General features: G+C 41.0%; 3 protein-coding genes across 5 annotated transcripts in view; 1 reads left to right on the forward strand and 2 right to left on the reverse strand.

Moving 5' to 3' along the window:
- Positions 1-1,133: 1,133 nt before the first annotated feature.
- On the forward strand, positions 1,134-14,454 carry LOC108438821 (T cell leukemia homeobox 3). Its single transcript, XM_017716891.2, has 3 exons — positions 1,134-1,691; positions 8,426-8,666; positions 8,954-14,454. Exons 1-3 carry the CDS (start codon positions 1,301-1,303, stop codon positions 9,165-9,167), a joined length of 846 nt encoding a protein of 281 aa, XP_017572380.1. The 5' UTR covers positions 1,134-1,300; the 3' UTR covers positions 9,168-14,454.
- LOC108438822 (claudin-23-like) lies at positions 5,041-6,644 on the reverse strand. Its single transcript, XM_037542523.1, has one exon. It carries the CDS (start codon positions 6,633-6,635, stop codon positions 5,892-5,894), a length of 744 nt encoding a protein of 247 aa, XP_037398420.1. The 5' UTR covers positions 6,636-6,644; the 3' UTR covers positions 5,041-5,891.
- LOC108438820 (Kv channel-interacting protein 1) overlaps positions 10,959-20,000 on the reverse strand; it is a 73,214-nt gene continuing 64,172 nt past the window's right edge. For 2 of the 3 annotated variants that reach the window (XM_017716890.2, XM_017716889.2), the window contains exons 3-8: positions 19,750-19,819; positions 19,007-19,077; positions 18,708-18,815; positions 17,899-18,003; positions 14,761-14,823; positions 14,512-14,585 (exon numbers count right to left, since the gene is read on the reverse strand). In XM_017716890.2, the coding sequence (XP_017572379.1) occupies positions 14,538-14,585; positions 14,761-14,823; positions 17,899-18,003; positions 18,708-18,815; positions 19,007-19,077; positions 19,750-19,819 (465 nt within the window). In that variant the 3' untranslated portion in view covers positions 14,512-14,537. Of the gene's footprint in view, positions 14,586-14,760; positions 14,824-17,898; positions 18,004-18,707; positions 18,816-19,006; positions 19,078-19,749; positions 19,820-20,000 lie in introns of all 3 variants that reach the window. The other variant, XM_017716888.2, reaches the window with a different exon arrangement.

The raw sequence follows: 20,000 nt of genomic DNA on the forward strand, positions 1-20,000 counted from the left end.
ACCACCTTTAGCCTGTTGAGCCCCCTCGCCCCCTTCCCAATAGTCAACAGGTCTCCAGTGAAGGATGTGCTGGTCTCTCACGGAGTTTTAGTGAGGAGGAGCTGAGATATCAGAGAATAACAGCAGAACCTCCAGTCATCATCAGGGGATTTAAGACCGGAGATGTTCTGCAGCTTCTGATCAACAATCCACGTTTCGTGGGGCTTCTGTTCAAATAAGGAATCTCCGAGAGCAGCTCTTCATTCACACAGACTCGACTAAAGCCCTCGGTTTCAGCCAGGAAGTAAACAAGTAGTTACATAATACCATTAAACACTAAAAAGAGAAAACTCCTCACAGGGACGTCTTACATCTATAGCATTAGAGAAATCATTTAAACACGACCTTATGAAATAAAGACTTAACTGACCATTCATCGCTTTGCTCAGCTGGCGGTGGTGGACTGTGGAAATGCATGAATAAATGGTTAATTCTTCTAAAGTTCTGGACGTTAACAATAATAGCCCGACCATGTTAGCAAGATGTATCGCTTTCTATTGAATCTACACTGGTTCTTCAAGGGTTCTTTACCAAAAGGAATGGTTCTATTTAGAATCATAGAACGGTTGCATGTTTAAATGTGGAAGCTTTTTGAAAACGGTTCTGAACAGGGCGTACTACTATTGGTGCGATGTCAAGAACCCTTCTGGCAGCTTTATAGAACCATTTTAAAAACGCTTCTGTGTAGAACCACAAGCTACAACACATTCTCCATCATTCCGACGAACCATTTCATCACGCAGAGAACCATTTAAGCATAAAATGGTTCTAGACCTCGTGATTCTGAATAGAACCACTGCCTTTACTAAAGAACCCTTGAATAATCATTTATTAAGAGTGTGTTTTAGGCCTTAATGTAAACCAATGGTAAGACAAAGTGTTTGACGTCTTCGACCAATCAAAACACTAGTTGGTGACTTTGGGCTGCATAGCGTGCGTTGTTTGTTCCCCACTTGCATTCTGACAAGCCCCGCCCTCCTGCATTGGGATTGGCTAATAGTTCACACTCACGAGTGGTCCATCTGATCCAGGGGGCGGGGCGTGTCTGAAAACGGGTGGGAAAAGGACAACGAAGGGGAAAAAACTACAGTTTGAGAAGAAAAAAGCAATCTGGAGCTCCTCGAGACGTGACGGGACACGCGCTGCTGCAAGAGGACCGCCAAGATCATGAGGGGGACGAACATCAAGGCCATGAATCGAGGCAGATTCCGCCCCATTTTGCGTGATTAGATTTCATTTCTTCCGAGCGTGAAGGGGCAACATGGAACGCGCCCAGAGCCCGAGGCCCGAGCAGTCCTGTCAAAGCACGCACGAGCCCATTCGCTTCGGCATCGACCAGATCCTGGGCTCCTCGGACAGCGCCCCGGGGAGTCCGGCCGGGACCACCGCGGCGCCCCTCACCTCCCTGCGCGCCGCCAGGGTCGCTGTGCCGGGCTCTCTGGAGGGGTCAGGGCTGTATGGGGGCAGCAGAACGGTGGGTCACCGGGGGGTGATCAGGGTTCCCGCTCACAGGCCGCTGACCACCGCCGTCCCACCGCCCATGGTGAGCGCGGCAGCAGCAGCAGCGGCGGCGGCGGCGGGGGGCTATGGGGCGCTCTGCTTCCCCTGGGTGGATCACAGCCGCAGATTCACCGCCAAAGACAGACTGGCAGGTAAACCGGAGCGCGGGTCTCGTTTAAATACACATCAAAGCAGCTGGTAGCGTTTAGGACAAAGCACAGTTAGGCGTTTTAGTGAATGTTAATGCCCGCTGAACACTTTCCTAACGCTCGTGTATCCTGTAGAGCTGTAGAGAAAAAGCCATAACACAGATTAATTAAAGCCAGTCGATGTAAAATGTATAAAAGTGTATATGAACATGTTCGTTATCTGTAGCATTAAATATTTAAACTATGTTCATTTTAGAAGAAATTAATGCATAATAATAATATTAATAAAATAATAATAATAATTATTATTATTATTACTATTATTATTATTATTATTATTATTAGCAGTAGTAGTAGTAGCAGTAGTAGTAGTAGTAGTATAATGCTTTTTGTTGTTAATATTAAAACCGTTTTTAAAAACCTGTACATTTAAAAAATCGTATTTGTTATGTTGTGAAATGCTTTATATATTTGTGCTCGGTTGTTTTTATTGTATTGGCTCGCCTTTATATTGTGTTTGTTGAAGCAGTGACCGTAACACTGAACACTACGAGTGCCGTTGGAGTAATGTCCCTCAGGTGGATTAAACGGAGAGTGCAGGAAGGACTGACCACTTATCATAGCACACTCATCTAAACGAGTTCATTCAGATTTAAAAGCAGAGCCAGTTCCATCTGGGATTATAGGTCATTACTACTTGTTCATGGCAGTGACTTTCCACGTGATTTGCTGACGTGGGAGTTTGCTAAGATGTATCAGACATAACACACTTTTAAAAAGATGTTTCTACCAGGGTTCCTTAGTAAATGCACAAGTTCTGTTTGAACCATGAGTTTTATATAGAACCATTTGCGTGCTTGAATGGTTCTTTTCATGGAGAAATTAGTTTTCAGATTGATGGGGAATGTGTTGTAAATGGTTCTATGTAGAACCGTGGCTCTATAGCACCAAAAAGGTTTGACATCGTAGCAAGAGCGCTGGAAGAGCGTTCTATGGTGCTATACAGGAATATTTTTACATATATTCTATTTAAAACCATGTGCAACACATTCTCTATTAATCTGAAGAACCGTCACTATGCCAAGAGCCATTAAATCATGCAGCTGGTTATCTGAGTGTTCGTGGTTCTATATAGAACCATTGTCTTTTCTAAAGAACCCTCGAAGAGGCAACTGTGTTACGCGTGTAGCCTACTCCAGGAATTGCACAATGAGGGTCAGTTTAGGACACCGCGGGCTCTGACTTCACGAAATAAGTATCTCCAGCGACACAGACAGTGATGCTGGTGGTTTTCTGATGCTCTGTGATTGACAGCATTACGCAGCAGTGAGCTGTTTCAGGAACCCGCATGAAGGACACTCGCTGATGTGCAGAGGATGTAAGTGACCCTCACAGGAGTGTCTGAGTCCGAGCGCCACTCTGAACAGAGGACCTGTCGTCTGGATGAGCTTAGCTGTGGTCAGCACACTGCAGTTCAGTCTCAGGTGTCACAGTGTCAGAAGCATGTGACTCTGTCTAGGGTGTTATGATGAAGGAGGATGAACACTAACCGTCAGCTCGCTTTCCTCAGGGTTAGTGTTCCTTCCAAACCTGCATGCTTTCTCAGTTGGGGTTCGTAGCACCTCCTAGAGGCCAGAGAATAATTAGAAAGGTCCTGTCTGATAGGAATTTTGATTGGTTTGCTTAGATGTGTCGTATAAATTGGAATTTGACGAAGATATTCTTTGAAGTGCTTTTTCTAAGGTTCTTTAGAAAAGGCTATGGTTCTTTACAGAACCCTGAACACTCAAAGAGCCAGTTGAATGCCTAAATATTTCTTTGCATAATCCAGTGGTTCTTCTCTAACTAGCTGTATATGTTACTTTGAAGAACCTTTTCTCTATATGGCATTAAAAGGGGTTTCACGAGCCAAAAAAGCCGTTTTCAGTAGATATATAGAACATTTATTGCTGAAAATGTAGAATATATTCTCCCAGAGATTAGGCGAGCTTGACTGACTTCAGGTAAGTAAAACAACAGCGGCTCTCCTCTGGTCACCCTCAGTGGCTCTGAACGTCAGCACTTGATCTTACAGAGGACGCCTCTGTATTTCCACTGCAGATGAAAGGATCAGGCATTTTAAGCTCTGTTTCGTGTAAATTTGAAGTCTGATGTGAATTTAAGTGAAGATGAATCTAAGATCGAAACCGAGGTTTTGCCCAACACCTAAAGCTTACAGCCCCACCACTGCAGTGAACAGGGCAGAATGAAATTCAAAGTTAATACAATGTGTATGGGCTCTACGCAATGAAGTGCTTCTAATTATGGCTTAGAAAAATGTTTGAACAATGTCTTCACTTCGTGTTAAAATTAATTTATACGTTTATCGTTTATAAATTCTCGGAGCGTTGATTGAAATCTGTTTATGTTGTAATTTTACAGAGTTTAGTTTTTTGTCCAAACTTGTCAGTAGCACAATTTCACAGACAATCTATTTCAGATGTCAGGGCATTTGTTTTTTTAATCATCTTCTCGATGTCAGTTGATAAAACTATCATGAGTCCTGAGCTGTTTCTCTTTATTAGATGTTAAATGCTGAAATTCTCCGTCAGTATTCATGTAATTTGCCGTGATCTTGGGCGTCTCTGTCTCTCCCTGAATGCCAAAAATATATAAAATGACAGCATTTCACCGTGTTGTAGTTTTTGACGCATTGTTTTAAAAGTGACCAGTGAACGTCACTATATGCCAATACCAAACAGGCAAAGGTTGTTTTGGCGATGACAAATTTGTTCAGTGCAGTGAGAATCCAAATCCAAATGTGCACCCCTAAATGCACTTGTTCCTAAATGTGCACAAAATAAAAACTCAATGTTTGATAGTTATGTTATTTTTCAAACATGGAAGTTCAGGCCTGTCTGTACAGCACTGCAGGTGGACTAGCAGGAATCCCATATCAACACTAATATTTGATGTGTTTTGTATTTGAGAGGAAGGGTTGGTACAGAGACATCGTTTTTTTGTGTTTTCTGATTTCGTCAGTCGCATTAATCAAATTCACCAAATGATTATTTAAAATACCTCAGCTGTATTGATAAGTATTAATTACTGTTGTTATTATGTATTACGTTTAAATTTCCCATGCATGCTCTTGTACACACTTCTACACACACGTTTATTGGGGAGGGAGAGTGGTTTGGTACACTTCATATAGTGGAATCCGAAAGTCTGAGGCCAGTCTGAAAATCTAGATTTTTTATTTAAACTTGTGAAAACCAAGTTCTAGGATTTCGAAAAATTGAAACAAGAAAGCAAGACAAGTCAAATGCAGAAAAAAAATATTCAAGATGCAAGATTTTATTCTAAGGTCAAATGTACTTCAATGTATGACGTTGTTGAGGCTTTTGCACAAACTTGTGAAGTCCGTGCCAACTCGAGCGCACGCGGTCATTACAGCAACGCGGGGACAGACCACATACTGAAAAATACTAAAACTCAGGCAAATATTTCAAGGATTCTATAGGAAATATAACGCATTGCATTACATTAGAAAAAAGCGCGAAATAGAGACTTTTCCACTAGTGGACCACTGTTCATGAAGAAGTGCAAGAACGAAAAAAGAACATATTTATGAGTTTCTACACAGGCTAGAGACGTATCGCGCGGTTTAAATGGAGCAGGTGTTCTTTCTTTCTTTCTTTCATCGCCGCTAACGGCCGCATCAGCGTGTGAGACACGCACATCTACAGTCTTTAAAAAACAAAAACTCAGCAGAAGGTGTGTCTGATCAGGTTGGGTCAGCTGTGGGGTTAAAGGCTATAGGTTACACGCATGACTGTGTAACAGGCTGAGCTCCGTTCACTGGCTTGTCGCGCATTGGCACCGGTGGCCCGCTGTTCACGTGACTTTACTGAGCCAGGACGTGTGAGACAGGTGCACTTATTAATTAGGGGGATCCTGCTTATTTGACCACGGCTTCAAACTGTGATCCCTCGTCCCCTTTCAACACTAATGTCCCACTCGGTTAGTTTTACAAGCGCTTATTTCATATCACATCACCAGAGCGTTACAGATGCTGGCTTTGGTTGTTCTAGCAGGGTTTGTAATGGGTCCAGCATTCCATTATAGAACAGCCCAACCTATAGGCTTCTGCTATATACAGTGACCTCGTGTCTCCTGACTACAATAAGGACAAACATTACAACAGCTGGTCATTTATGAATTTTACAGTGTATTTGAGGCACTGATGGGTAGCTTCCCACGCCGGAAGTTGCTGTCCTCCAGCACTGAATCTATTGAGTATGGCACACTGCTCGCGCGGCTCCTCTTCGGGCTCTCGCACGGTTCGTCGTTCTTACGTCGTGGGTGCGGGTGCAGGCGGGTCCGTCCGAGGCCAAGCTCCTCTCCCCCCGCTCGCTTCATCCCATAGCGGCACCGGCAAACCCCGCCGAACATCACGATCCCGCCCAACAGCTCCGTGATGCCGCCCGTGTAGCCCAGCACAATGCAGTATCCCAGGCGAATGTCACTCGACGGTGAGTTGATGTAGGGCAGGATGTGGTGGTACCACGCCACGGGGATGATGGTCAGCACGCCGGAGCTGAAGATGAAGAGGCCGCCCAGTCCCGCCACCGACCATCTCGGCTTGTCCGTCCAGCAGTGGGTCCCGATGGTGGCCACGCCTAGGCCGATGAGGGTCACGATCAGACTCGCCACCATCATCCTCCGGGCAATCTCAATGATCTGGTTGTTGAAGTACTCGCTGTCCTCGTGGTTGCACAGCACGTCCCGAGACTCCGTGAAGGACCTGCAGATGTCCCAGATCCCCTGGTGAAGCACAAGGTCCGGAGGCTCCCCGCTGATGTTGTGGATGGTGCGCCAGTTGGGCGCCACCGTGCTGGTCAGGTCCAAGATCCAACCGCAGGGCGCGAAGACCAGGCCAAGCAAAAGAATCCCAGGAGATCGCATGATGGACTTTCTAGCCTCATACAGCGCGCGCTCATAAAAGAAAGAGATTGAGCTGTACAGACGTGTACCTGAAACTTGGAGAGGGTGGATCCCTCAGACTCCCACGGCCGGGAGCCGTCACGTGGTGCGTCATTCAGTCGGCATCAATACAGCCTCGGGTTTCGATAGCATTGTATTACAGCACACAGTGAATGCTGGCGGCTTCAAAGGAGCCTTATGAAAGTGCACTGAACATGTCTAACATATTTAAGAGTGATCTACATCTGTCACTGGCTCGACCGCAGATCTCTCCCCTGCCCCTTCCCACTCCAGCGGGCTTCACGCAAAGAGCCCCATCCCCGTTTTTTGACGTTTATAAGCCCTTCGAGCCTCCTGGGCCCTCATGGGTTGGTGCGTAATGCTCCCTTGGTGCTCCTCCTCCTCTCCTCCTGGGATTCCTGCTCCTCCATCCGCAGTGCTGTGTAGACAGGCCTGAACGTCCTCATCCTCTCTCGTTACCTCATCATCTCGCGCTCCCAGCTGCGCCCTTTACCCAAACTGCTGGCGTTCAGTCCTGTTGTGTCACAGTGCAGCCTCGCGATTTTATTGCTGTTTCTCTGTTTCAGTGATTATGAGTTTCCGCGGGGAGCAGGTGTTTATCGCGCTTTATTGGTGTCCATTGGGGCTAGAACACTTTCACCTCCATCACCACTTCACATGCATTTACACCAGCTTGTGTCCCCTGGTTTGTAAACTGTCTGTCTGATACAGTCAGGTGGTACAACAACGCTCCTCAAATAACCGAATTTTATAGCTGGGCGAATTTCGTTGCGCTCTTTTCCTTCGTTTTTCTCTGCTTTATGAATTTGAAGTTGACACATTTTTAGAAAAAGGGTGCTTGACTGTCACTGGCGGAGTAACCCTTAAAGTCACCGGGGTGTTACTCCTAAGTCACTTGAGTTAAGGTGCATAATTGCACTATAATTCATTTTATGTTTTAAGTTGGATAAACTTCACACTGAAATCCAACATGTTGTTTTAGGTCAAACAAATGAAGTCCGTTGTGCACAGAAGTGAATACACCCCCCTAATTACTCAACTATTTAAAGTTAAGGGAACGTTTTTAATGATTTTTTTTAAATCATAGGGCATTTTTGAGTTATATCAGCATAATGCAATTTGGTTTGGTCTGTTGCCATGGCAACTTTTAAACCCGCCCCTTTTAAAAAGTGAAACTGCACCGCTGGTTTGAATCGTTTCTTTCTCGTCAAAGTTACTCAGGCGTGTATTGTCGATGCCTGTTTTTCTCAGCTGGCAGGTCTTGAGCTGTAAGCTAGAAGGACGAGTGGTCTTTGCTGTTAAATTAATCCTTCAGTCTTTGGCAAAGTGGCCAACATCACGTAATCAGAAGTAATTAAAGTAATTAAGTATTTTAAGTCATGTGAACTTATTTGGGCTTACAATGATGCCCAGACTCCAGCATTTTCGTTTTACTGCTCTGCTTTGAAACATCAGGTTATGAAAAGGTATTTAAGGGTATACAGTTGTACGTTTATGGGTGCATTTACATTGTTTGTGCTGTACTTTTTCTGGCAGTGCAGTGAAAGTGCTTCTGACTGTGTTTTAATTGTGTGGATACTCTAAGGTACTAAACTGGAGCGAGAGGTAAATTCATTTACTCACAAATGTACTTGAGTGTGTTTACAGTGAACATATTGTCCCAGAAAAGGAGGAATCATAGCCTAGTATTCATTACATAGTAATAATATAATAATAAAAGATAATGTACCCCGCCCCCTCCTGTTTCTCAGTTCCAGCTCTCCTCCCTCTGAGCCTGACCCGGAGGGTTGGTCACCCCTACCAGAACCGCACGCCCCCCAAGCGGAAAAAGCCGCGCACTTCCTTCAGCCGCGTGCAGATCTGCGAGCTGGAGAAGCGCTTCCACAGGCAGAAGTATTTAGCCAGCGCCGAGCGCGCGGCTCTCGCCAAGAGCCTCAAAATGACCGACGCTCAAGTCAAAACGTGGTTCCAGAACCGCAGGACCAAATGGAGGTGAGTAGACAGGGTGTGAGGAGGAGAAGGAGGAGGAGGAAGACCATGAGCCACGAGCATCAATCCTACCCATTATTTGACTTCTTTAGAAACCAAATACGTCTTTCTGTTGTTGTCCTTTCTTTTTGAAAGAAACGGTTCAGCCTTAAATCTATCTATCTATCTATCTATCTATCTATCTATCTATCTATCTATCTATCTATCTATCTATCTATCTATCTATCTACCTGTTTATCAATTCATTTAAACATCCTCCTTTTCCTCTAAATCTTCAAAAATTTCTGCAGGAGACAGACAGCAGAGGAGAGGGAGGCGGAGCGTCAGCAGGCCAATCGGATGCTGCTCCAGCTGCAGGCCGATGCACTACAGAAGTCCATCAGTGAATCAGTGTCTGTAGATCCTCTCTGTGTGCATAATTCCTCTCTGTATGCCCTGCAGAACCTGCAGCCGTGGGCTCAGGACAAACCAGGCAAACTGGCCACCACTTCATCACTGGCCTAAAACAGCACTAGCAGTGATAAACTGCCTTTGAGGTCAAGATCTTGAGCACTTAGGATCTGTTGCAGTTACACAGGATTTGTGCAGATCTTTTAAAAACCTGTATTACCCTGTCATATCTTTGAATACAGGCCCAGAATTATACTGCAGTGATGCAGGAGTGTAGTCAAAGTCAGCAAGAGGTGTTGCATCCAAATATGCAAAGTTTTCCGTCTGCAAAGTGACCGTCTCAGTCATATCTGAGGTTTGAAGCTAATCTATGAGGTTGAGCTAATCCTGGTCCAAGTCATAAAGCTCAGCATTTAGATACATGTGCGTTGGCCATTACATTTAGAATTTGAAAACTTTCTAAAATGTAACAAAGTTTTGTTTCATAAGGAGAGAAACATTAGGTAAATATAGTTGGAGAGGATCTTTAGACTTTCTAAGCCTTCATAGGAACACACAAAATGTCCAAACAGCCCTGCGGAGACATTTCTCCTTCAATCACTGTGTAGTTCGTCTGCAATATCTCCTGTTGATGTGTTGTTGGCACAGTTTTTTTGGGCTGTGGAGTATTCAGTTACATGCTTGACTTTTTATATGAATGGGAATAGTGTACATTTCATACTCGTTTACAATAACTGTTTACCTGCCCTGATTGTTTATGTGCCCTGTGACTAATCAGCAGGTGAAAGAATATTCCTGGGACCGTGTTACCATAATGGCAGTGTTAATGTTCTAGCTGTGGCCTGTGTCTTGGCCGAGTTTACTGCCAAAAATGCTGGCATGTGGTAATCCTGGAGCCAAAGCACAATAATGAACTTGATCCCTGTAGATTCTGTACGCTTGGAAGAACATGTTTGTGAAAACCTGCGGAAGAATTCCTTTCACTTTTTGTAAGCAGTCTTTTCCTGTTGAAAAACAAAATGTTCCAAAACTTTTTAAGTCCAGATCATTTTTTTGTAATCATACATTCTTAAAAAGATGGTTCTTCAATGCTTCTTTAGTAAAGACAAGCTTGTAATAACAGAAGAGCACCTTTTTGGTGTTTTATATATAACCATATTCAAAAAGCCTCTATATGGTCCTTCCTAAAGAACCCTTAAGGAACCATCTTTTTAAGATTGTTTCGGCAATTCAATTAACCACCAGTGATACAACATCCAGGACCAGAAACTGGATTTAAGTCCAGAGTTGAAGACCTAGGGTCTAAACTTTGTTGGTCAATTTTCCAGTCAAGGGTGAAGCTTAGTCCTAGACCAGAAGTCTTCAAATTCAGACCTTAAATCCAGTGTCCGGTCATGTATTTTGTGTTCACTCTTGATTAACTGACCTATTGGTGTAACCAATTGGCCACCTACTGTTATGCCTTCTGGTGACTGTAAACTCCAGGGCTGAAAACTGAATTCAGGTCTGTCCTAAACTAAAGTTAACATTTTTAGTCTAGAAATCTATGTATGAAAATCTAGGCCTATATTCTAAATGTTTGGACTGTGGGTGGAAAATGTGTATAAGAAAATCTACAAAACAATGTTATGTAAATAATATTGATCATAATATCTGTTCTAAGATGTTTTGACAGATGTTTGTCTTTCTTGATATGTTTATAATTTAAACAAAATGGTTGTAAAATATATATAAAAAAAAACAATCCACATTATTCTTTGAAAATTTTTATTGTTAAATATCATTTTATACAGCAACAAGAAATTATGTTTCCTGTGTCTGTCTGCCTGCTTGTCTGTCTGTTCGTCTATCTGTCTAACGTGCTTCAGTCTGGGGCACAATCAGCAACGTGTTTTCAAAAAAGAGCGACTGATTGGTTCATCGGTTGTGCGCAAAACATAATTCATAGTTCTGTATTTGAAAATAATCCATGGAGAGGTAAATATGGGCCATGGTGTACATGCTGGTTCCTCTTCCTCAGGAGTCTGGTCACAGTGAGTGCAGATGTGGCTGTATGAGTATTGCACATTACTCAGTTTCAATAGCTCATCTTAAACACTTGATCATTTGTGAGTGTGTTGATTGGAGGTTCCAAGTAATAGCCGTCGTAAGTTCTGTGATAACGCCAGGATTCTGTATAATTTCACTGTGAAATATTGGAAAGAAAAATACTGACTAGTTGAGAAAGAAGAAGGTGTTAAATCCTGCCTCAGCACAACTGTGTGGTAATTAGATTCAGTAGACGAAGCTGTCAGGCTTGATCCCAACCGAACACAGCTGTTTTTTCTCCAGACAGTAGCTAGAAATCTAGCTGTTTGGTGATTTTGTTATCTTTTTCCATAAAGCCCATCTCTCAGCACTTTAGCACAGTGGGTGGTTTTGTATGCGCTCTTAAAATAAAGGTTCATTAAGGTGATTCCAGATGGATTAATTCTTTAAAGAAGCAATTTTGTAAGGTTTGTATGAAGAACTTTTTACATAACTTTTTAATCCACGTAATGTAATGAAGGTAAGTTTTATCCTAGAACTGTACGTTCAAACCAAGAACCATTAAAGAACCATTATTGTTAAGAGTGCCAAATAATGAGTAAAACACAGTTGATTTTTAAGAAAGAGCAATAACATAAACAATATTTATGTACCCATAAGACGTTTTGAGTATTAGCCACATGTGGCACATACACTTCATGCCCAGAAGATTGTAGATGTCTGCTCACCCACCATTTCTGCTGAAATCAAGGATATTAATGCAGAGTTTGTCATCCTTTTGCTGCCTCTACTCTTCTGGGAAGGCTTTACACTAGATGTTGAAACATTGCTGTGAAGATTTGATTGCATTTAGCTACAAGGGCATTAGTGAGGTCATGTACTGATGTTAGATGATTTTGGCTCACAAACCCCAAAGGTATTAGATGGTGCTCCATTATTCCAGTGAACGCAGATCCACTGCTCCACAACCCAAGGCTGGGGGGACTTTATACCCCTCTAGCCGATTGATTGGTCTTGGTAATCATAAGCTTATGTGCGGTTGCCACAGAGCATCCTTTTCTACTGGTAATGCTTTTCTATAGGGATTCTACAATTGTGCAATTAATCAATGGGTGCATATTAATGTGGCTGAGTTCATTAAGTAGAAGGGGTGCCTGGATTCTTTTGGACATGTAGTGTATGTTGCAGCCCATTTTGTTCCATAATGAACAGCTTATTCAGTACAGTGCATTATAAGTACATAATGCTTTCAATACATTATAAATATCATGTTAAAACAGTATTAATTACAATTTTGAGGAGGACAATAAAGATAGGGAGGAACATACAGTTGTGGACCGGATAACTGTACAGACGTCCACTGTTACTGCAAAGTCTCTAAACTGAAATAATGGCTTACTTACTCCTTTTGCAATCTTAAAAGCATTTTTTGCCTAGAAATAATTCTCTCTATCTCCTCTCTCCCTCTCTCTCTCTCTCTCTCTGGGTCCTCATCACAGTGTGTGGAGATATGGCTATAAAATAATCAAGCAGTACTTATTTTGGTAATTCACAGTTTTCACACATTGAAACAGAAAACATACCAACAAAGCAAGGTTTAGATTGAGGAACGTACAGTCATGGACTGGATAACTGTAGTGTTCACAGAAGTCTATGTTACTGATGTAATCTGGCAATGTATAATATAAAGAGCACACAGTGACTTCAAATTCCAACCTACTGTAAACAGTATCTGTCAGATATCACAGAGCACCGACTTACACAGGCAGGACTTCCCTAAATATCTGACAATGTCAGACAGAGATACAGACAGACAGACTGATCTGGACAGATCTAAGGCCAATAAACAAGCACAAACACACAAACAACATAACAATATTGTAGCACAAATACACACAGACGACAGAAACACACACAGACCAGACTCAACATTTCGAGCAAGCGGCAGCACAGAAACGTCGCAGCAATCTGATTTTCCACAAATAATACAGTTCAACACACTACCAGGGACTTAACAGTACTGTGAGACGGTGTAGAATAGGGAGCAACACTCAGAAACAGACCGACTGAACCTTACAGACAGAAGTCTAGAGTTATGTTTGTTCCAAGCTAATATCACCTATTCAGTACACAGAAAACAGCTAAACAATGGCCACATATACAGATAGCTTATCTATTCATATCTCTTCATAAGGTCAATTCCAAAGTACCTCAAGACCAGGAGCCCATAATTTACCTCAAATTATTTTCCTAAGATCCCATAAGATTATATAAAATATAACTCTCTTTCTCAAGCTAAAGCTACCAAACATATTAACCTTTACGCTAAATATTAGGCTAAATATTAAATATATTTGTTTATACACTAACATGCTTCCTTCCTTCACTGAAGGGTTTCCATTCAAACGTTTTATTAGCTGCAACACCATCACCTGTCAAGCAACCGTAGGTCTGTCTTTAGACCAGATGGAAGAAAACATTAAGGTTTTGCCATCAGGCCAGTATGACGTTTATGTTTAAACTTTCTTTTTTTGTACATACCAAGTCTTTCCAAATGGCTTTAACACCTCCTGTGCTTCTAAGTGTCTAATATAGAAGGGCTTTGAGGCATGGGGCTCACCATGGGAGCAGCACAGGAGATTTGTTCTTAAGACCTATTTACAGTTTCAAGTCAAACTACGGTTGGTCTGGATGAAAGAAAACTTGGGGTTTGTGCTTGTAGCAAATAGAAAAAGAGGTTGCACTGTGGTTGGAGTAATAGTTGTTTGTGTGATTTATAGGTTCTACAATGTTTGACATTTGTTCTGTACTAACCAGCTCATCTGACCAATCACAAGTTTCACCTTGTTATTTATCTCTAACTTTGGCCGCTCTAGAAACAGTAGTAAATAGGCCACTTAACGGTGCATCTCAAAATGATAAGAACATTAGTTCTACAAGTTCTTGGACCTCAGAAAATTTTCTTCCAAACCTATTCTCTCATTTTTTTTCTAAATGTCAGAAATCTGTCCTATAACCTTATGATCTAAAACTTCAGAAAGTGTGCTCTAAACCCTATTTGAGACCACATAATAAGCCTCAGGTGTGGATAACATCTTATTAACTGCTAACTGATCAGGTTTAACATTAAGCATGTTAACTATGAAGAGGAACAGGAACTTGGCCGAATGGTCTAGTGACAGATTTCAGAAGGTCAGGTTTCCTGGATAGCAAGCCAACAATGTCGATATTACTATGGTAACGTGCCCTGACTACGCACATAGTGGTGTAGCACTGATGTCCAGCTAGGTTACAGAAACAGGTGCTACAGGTTACCATGGTGATATAAACAGAAGAAGACAGAGTAGCCTCTTCTTTGCCTCCTTCTGGAAAAGAGTTTGCAAAAAGTCCACCAGTCTTTTTTATTTTTCCTTTACTTCAGTCTCCCTCTGCTCATTTTCCATCCTGCACTCCTTTTTATATCACATTCTCGAAGAGCTGCAAAGATCTCATGATGTTTTCATCCTACAGAGAACAGAAAGTGACACAGAATAACTCGACCTGTCAGCAGCTCAGGCAGAGCTGGAAAGGGTTTTGCATGTTGCAGCGATCAATGTTTGCATTAGAAGGCAGCAAATACAAGAAACAGTAAGACTACAAGAAGAGCAGAGAAAGAGGGATTAAAGGGAATGACTGATACCTCTTGACAGGACAGAATGAATTCATCAAGAGTGACAACGCCATCTCTGTTTTTGTCCATTTTCTGCACATCAGAATGAGAATGTAATCAGTTTAAACAAAATAACAATGAAGAAACATCACTGAATTAAGATAAATACGCAATGATATACACCCAATCCAGGCCCTGGAGATTTATCACATTGCATTTTAGATCCAACACACCTGGCTTTAATATTCAGATTCCCCTGAACACCTTCACTATCTGGATCAGGTGTGTTAGATTAGGGTTGGAGACAAACTCAGGTTGGTAGATCTGCAGGACCAGGACTGGACCCCCGAGTTACACTGTAGGTGTATGAAAGTGTGAAGGCAAGAAATGGCAACAACCAGTGCAACACACCAAGTTTGATTAGCTGACCAGCTTAATTAAGAAGAAGGGTTTTGCTAGAACTTTTAGAATGGGGTCAGGTAAAATCCAAAGATTTTATTGGGGTGGCACACTGCTAAGAAAAAAATAGTGTTACTGTATTAAAATGGCATAAACTAATGTGTTGTGTTTTTTTCTCTGGACATAACCAAATCTGGCCGTGATTTCCACATGAATAAAATATTACATCAATACTATTGCTGAATAGTTTTCATTTAGACAAACAATATAAGTTATTAATTTATGTTGTATTCACTACAGGTTGTACACAAGTCTAATGATTAGAGAGCTAGCCAGACAGCACTGTATTAGATGACATACAACACATGCATGTATTCAACTAAAGAAAGTAATTACTTAATACAATAAATGATTATAGCTGATGAAGTTTTGATAGTCAACTCATCTTCCCACTAAATAGCTTACAGTTCATAGCAGCACTGCTGAAGGGACCCAATGTGCATTCATTCACCTGTTAGCTGAGTAAATTAGCCAATCACAGCAAGATATGCTAATTGTTAAATGCAGGACCTATGATGACTGACTGTCTCACTTCCATAACTGAGGAGGCCAGAATGGCCTGGTTATTCCAGGGTAGCACTGGCCACCCCTGACTACGCTTCTGTAAAGAAGGTCTTTGAAAATACTGGACTGATTTGCAGTCCTGTGCTCTTATTCTAGTGAATTCTATGGAAATAGTCCTGACGTTCTAGCTGTGTTCCAAAAGCCAGGCTGCAGCCAGGAAAGGTGAGTCCTCAGTAGCACTGTCCTATATAAAGTCTCCTTGTTTGAACTGCATAGCAGAAAACAAGGCCTGACCAAGTCTTCCAAAGTTGCTTTGTTACATCAGCATAAAGGAGCCAGTGCACAAACTTTTTCACACTATTGATATGAATGATATAAGATGGCAAGCAAAAGATCATGTTTTTTGTAATTAAATACTGTTTTGCAAGTTATAAACTGTTCAACTTACTTATAGTAGTTGCATTCAATTTACTCACCCTTAACTAAATCAACTAAACTGTATGTGTTGTCACGATTGGCCCCTCCCAGTCCTGTCCATGTGTTCGTGTTTGTGTTTTGGTCTAGTCCACCTGTTTTCTGTTTTGATCCCCAGTCCAGCCCCTTGTTTTGTGATTCTGCCCCTGATTGTTCCCCCCGTGTTTCCACCTGTCCCTTGTTATCCCTGTTTTGTATTTAAGCCCTGTGTTTGCCCCTTGTGTTTGTCTTGCTAGTCTTTGTATGCTTGTTGGAAGTGTTTTGGTTTGTTTTTTCGTGAGCGTATTTTGTCATGTCTGCCCATCAATCTCTCCGTGTTGGTTATATGAACCTGGACTGTCATGACCATGACCCAAGATTTGCCCTCAATAAAAGTTGCTTATCTCAGCACATGTGTCTGTCACGATTGTCACGATGTACAACTAATTTAGTTGTACATTATTGCTTATTACTGCTGACATTTACTCAGCCGCTTTTGTAAAATTTTCTGTTCTCTCTTGAAACATGTATTTATCTGTATATTTGTCTACAGTGCAGTAAAAAAGTATTTCTTCCTGCCTGGATTCCTCTTTTTTTGCATATTCATCACATTAAATGCACTCAGATCCTCATACAAAATGTAATATAAAAGTAGGATGTAATCAAATTATTTAATTGATTGAAGAAACAAAGTTTATAACTACATCATACATATGAAGAAAAATTGCCCACTTAAACTTAATGACTTGCTGTGCCACCTTTAGCAGTAGCAACTGGCAATCAGTCTTTTACTGTGGAGGAATTTTGGTGAAGGAAATTCAGACACATTGGAGGGCGTTCAAGTATAAACAAGTTTAAGGTCCTTCCACACATTCTCAATGGGGTTCAAGTCAAGAACCTGATGAGGTAACTCCTAACCCTCATTTATGTTTTTCAGAGGTTTTTTCTTTTTCTACAGGTGGACTCATGAAAGCTGACCTTATCTGAGGTGAGCGAGGCCTGCAGTTTCTTAGATGTTTGTTTGGGTTTTTTATGACTTCCTGATTGATTCATGTTCTCTTGGAAGAATTTTTGTATGCTGGCATTCACCATTCACCATTGTTCTAATTTTTCTCCATTTGAAAATAATGGCTTCAGTAGTGGTTCTAGATAATTTTACCAGAAATGGCAAAGGGGTGGCAGGGAAGTTTTGCCAGCTGTCAATTTAAAAAGGAGGGAGGAGGTGGTGCCAGTTCTGCTGTTTGCCAATACTATTAACTAAGAGAGAGTGCAAACAGAGGGTGAAGTTGAGTTTTTTTGCTGATCGCCAATAGACATGTGCTCACAATGCCAATGGGGCATTGCAGGGGGGATTAACGTGCAAGCCTGAGTATGTCTACTTTAATTAATCTCAAATATCAATTCAATTTGGTTAATTGGTTGATTCAGTAAGGTAATTACTTTTCCACATTTGATGAGTTGGGTCACTTGGTGTTGGATGGCTTTTTTTTCAATAAATGAAATAATCATTTTAAAACATGTATTTTGTGTTTACTTTTATATATATATATATATATATATATATATATATATATATATATGTATATATATATATATATATATATATATATATATATATATATATATATGTTTTTTTTTGTCTTACATTAGTACAAAGCAAACACTTTTTCACAGCACTACATGGGAGCACAAACTGAAAACGTTTCTGAAAATGTGAAAATAATGTTTGATGGACTGTAGAAAGTTTCTGACCTGAAAGAAAGTATCCACGTGCTGTTTGGGTGCATCTGTCTTCAGAACAGGGTATGTGTACTTCCCCATCATATCATAGATCGCTCTTACAATGTCTGTCATCTCCTGTACAGTCCAATACACACGTACACACACATCACAAAGAGAACCAGACATAGAACAATGGAAATTGTTCTATGTATCACTTGCACCCACTTTTATTGTGGGTACCTGCTGCATAGGTGTCAACCACTATAGACTTATTTTCATGACCTCCAAACTGTATAAATATTCACAACACATTCACAATACAACATATCAGTCTGAAGAACAATTTCACCATGAAAAAGATCATTTAAGCATGAAAGGGTTCTTTATAGAACCCATGGTTCCAAAAAGAACCATTCCCTTCACTAAAGAACCATTGAAGAACCATCTTTTTTTAAGAGTGTAGGCTATCTTCTCTTGGATGTACATTTGCATTTTGGTTCATGGCTTAGCTCGTTGAATTTGAGACATTCTCTATCAGTGTATGTAGTTCTAAATTGACTGGGTCCTACAGTGTCCACTTTTAAACCAACCAAGATAAGTTGGACCAACGTCAGTTGAATGAACTGAATAGTAAATCCAGTTCTTCAATGAATTGAGTTGGAAATGTGATAGCAGACTTAGTTTAGCCAGTTAAAGTAGATTATGTTGGATCAAAAAAATGCCTTTATTTTGAAAGAAAGCCATTTCATTGTGTGGAAACACTTTTCATAATTCAATGAAGTTCAGGTAAAGAATGATTTTTGAGTGTAAAACAGGCAGAACCACACAAGAGTACCAACCTCTTTATTAATGTAGCCATCTCGGTTGATGTCATACAGGTTGAATGTCCACTGTAGTTTCTCCCGTGTAGAACCTCTTAACAAGATGGACAGAGCTGTCACAAAGTCCTGAGAGATGAAACCAGAATTTTGATTCAGATGTGTAGAGATGAGAAGGCATGAGAACAAAAAAGGCCGTCAGAGAGACAGAATGATGGAGTAGAAGATAACTGACTGAGAGAGAGAGTGTTGAGGCCAGCAAAAGAGTCATAGAGAGATCTGCTCAGTGGAAAAAGAGAGATGTACAGAGAAAGAGTCACCTCAAACTTGATGGAGCCAGTGTGGGCTGAGTCAAAGGCGTTGAACAGATAGTGAGCATATGTACTGGCATCTACAGAAAACAGTAGAGAAAGACTCTGTTAGTACAACAAACACAGAAACACAAAAAATCTATTCTAAATCTTTTGTTTTTAATTGTACACCATCATTAAACAGTCTGTGTTGATAAATGTGTAAAATTATTATAACATGCTAGTCCTGTACAACTACACAAGTATTATTGTACAGAGTAATGTACAGAGCTGTAAATGCTTCTATGACAACTAAGAATGTACAACATCATATGACATTGAGAATGAAGTCATATTAACACCCAGAATGCTTTGAAATGTTAAATCTTGAGGTCAGAAATTGACAGAGAATGATTAAAAGATAATCACATTATATTGTTTACATGTTTTAATTGAAATATTGAGTACGATCTTAAACTACCCTTTGGTGTATTGCTTAAAATATTTTAAACTACAATAAAAGTCATTACTGAAAATGAAATGTAAAAAATGATGAATATAACAAGCCCTGTGATGGACCGGCAAGCTGTCAGGGTGTTTCCTACCTTCCAACCAATGAGTGCTGGGATGGTATATATGTGTATATTTGTGTGTGTGCGTGTGCGTGTGTGCGTGTGTGTGTGTGTGTGTGTGTGTGTGTGTGTGTGTGTGTGTGTGTGAGTGAGTATGACAAGTGATTCCACAATTCTAAATGTTGGTGTATGCAGATGTACCTCCATGAGGAAAGAACTGTGAGTAAATCTGTTTAAATGTCTCTTCATTGACTACACCACTAGGACATTCCTAAGAAAAGATATGGAGAGAGAGAGAGAGAGAGAGAGAGAGAGAGAGAGAGAGAGAGAGAGAGAGAGAGAGAGATTAGAATGTAATGGAAAAAAATGAGAAACAAAGAATAAAAATATGGCTGAAAATAGATTTAGGACACGGTTGTATGAGGGAAACACATCATTGCTGATTTCAGCCA

The sequence above is a fragment of the Pygocentrus nattereri genome, chromosome 11, assembly GCF_015220715.1.
Source record: "Pygocentrus nattereri isolate fPygNat1 chromosome 11, fPygNat1.pri, whole genome shotgun sequence".
Lineage (NCBI taxonomy): Eukaryota > Metazoa > Chordata > Actinopteri > Characiformes > Serrasalmidae > Pygocentrus > Pygocentrus nattereri.

Bases quoted from the DNA above. Each gene is read 5' to 3' on its own strand.
- LOC108438821 (XM_017716891.2), top strand. From the start codon at position 1,301: ATGGAACGCGCCCAGAGCCCGAGGCCCGAGCAGTCCTGTCAAAGCACG. The intron at 1,692-8,425 runs GTAAACCGGAGC...CCTGTTTCTCAG, and splicing joins CGCCAAAGACAGACTGGCAG to TTCCAGCTCTCCTCCCTCTG. The intron at 8,667-8,953 runs GTGAGTAGACAG...AAATTTCTGCAG, and splicing joins AACCGCAGGACCAAATGGAG to GAGACAGACAGCAGAGGAGA.
- LOC108438822 (XM_037542523.1), bottom strand. From the start codon at position 6,635: ATGCGATCTCCTGGGATTCTTTTGCTTGGCCTGGTCTTCGCGCCCTGC.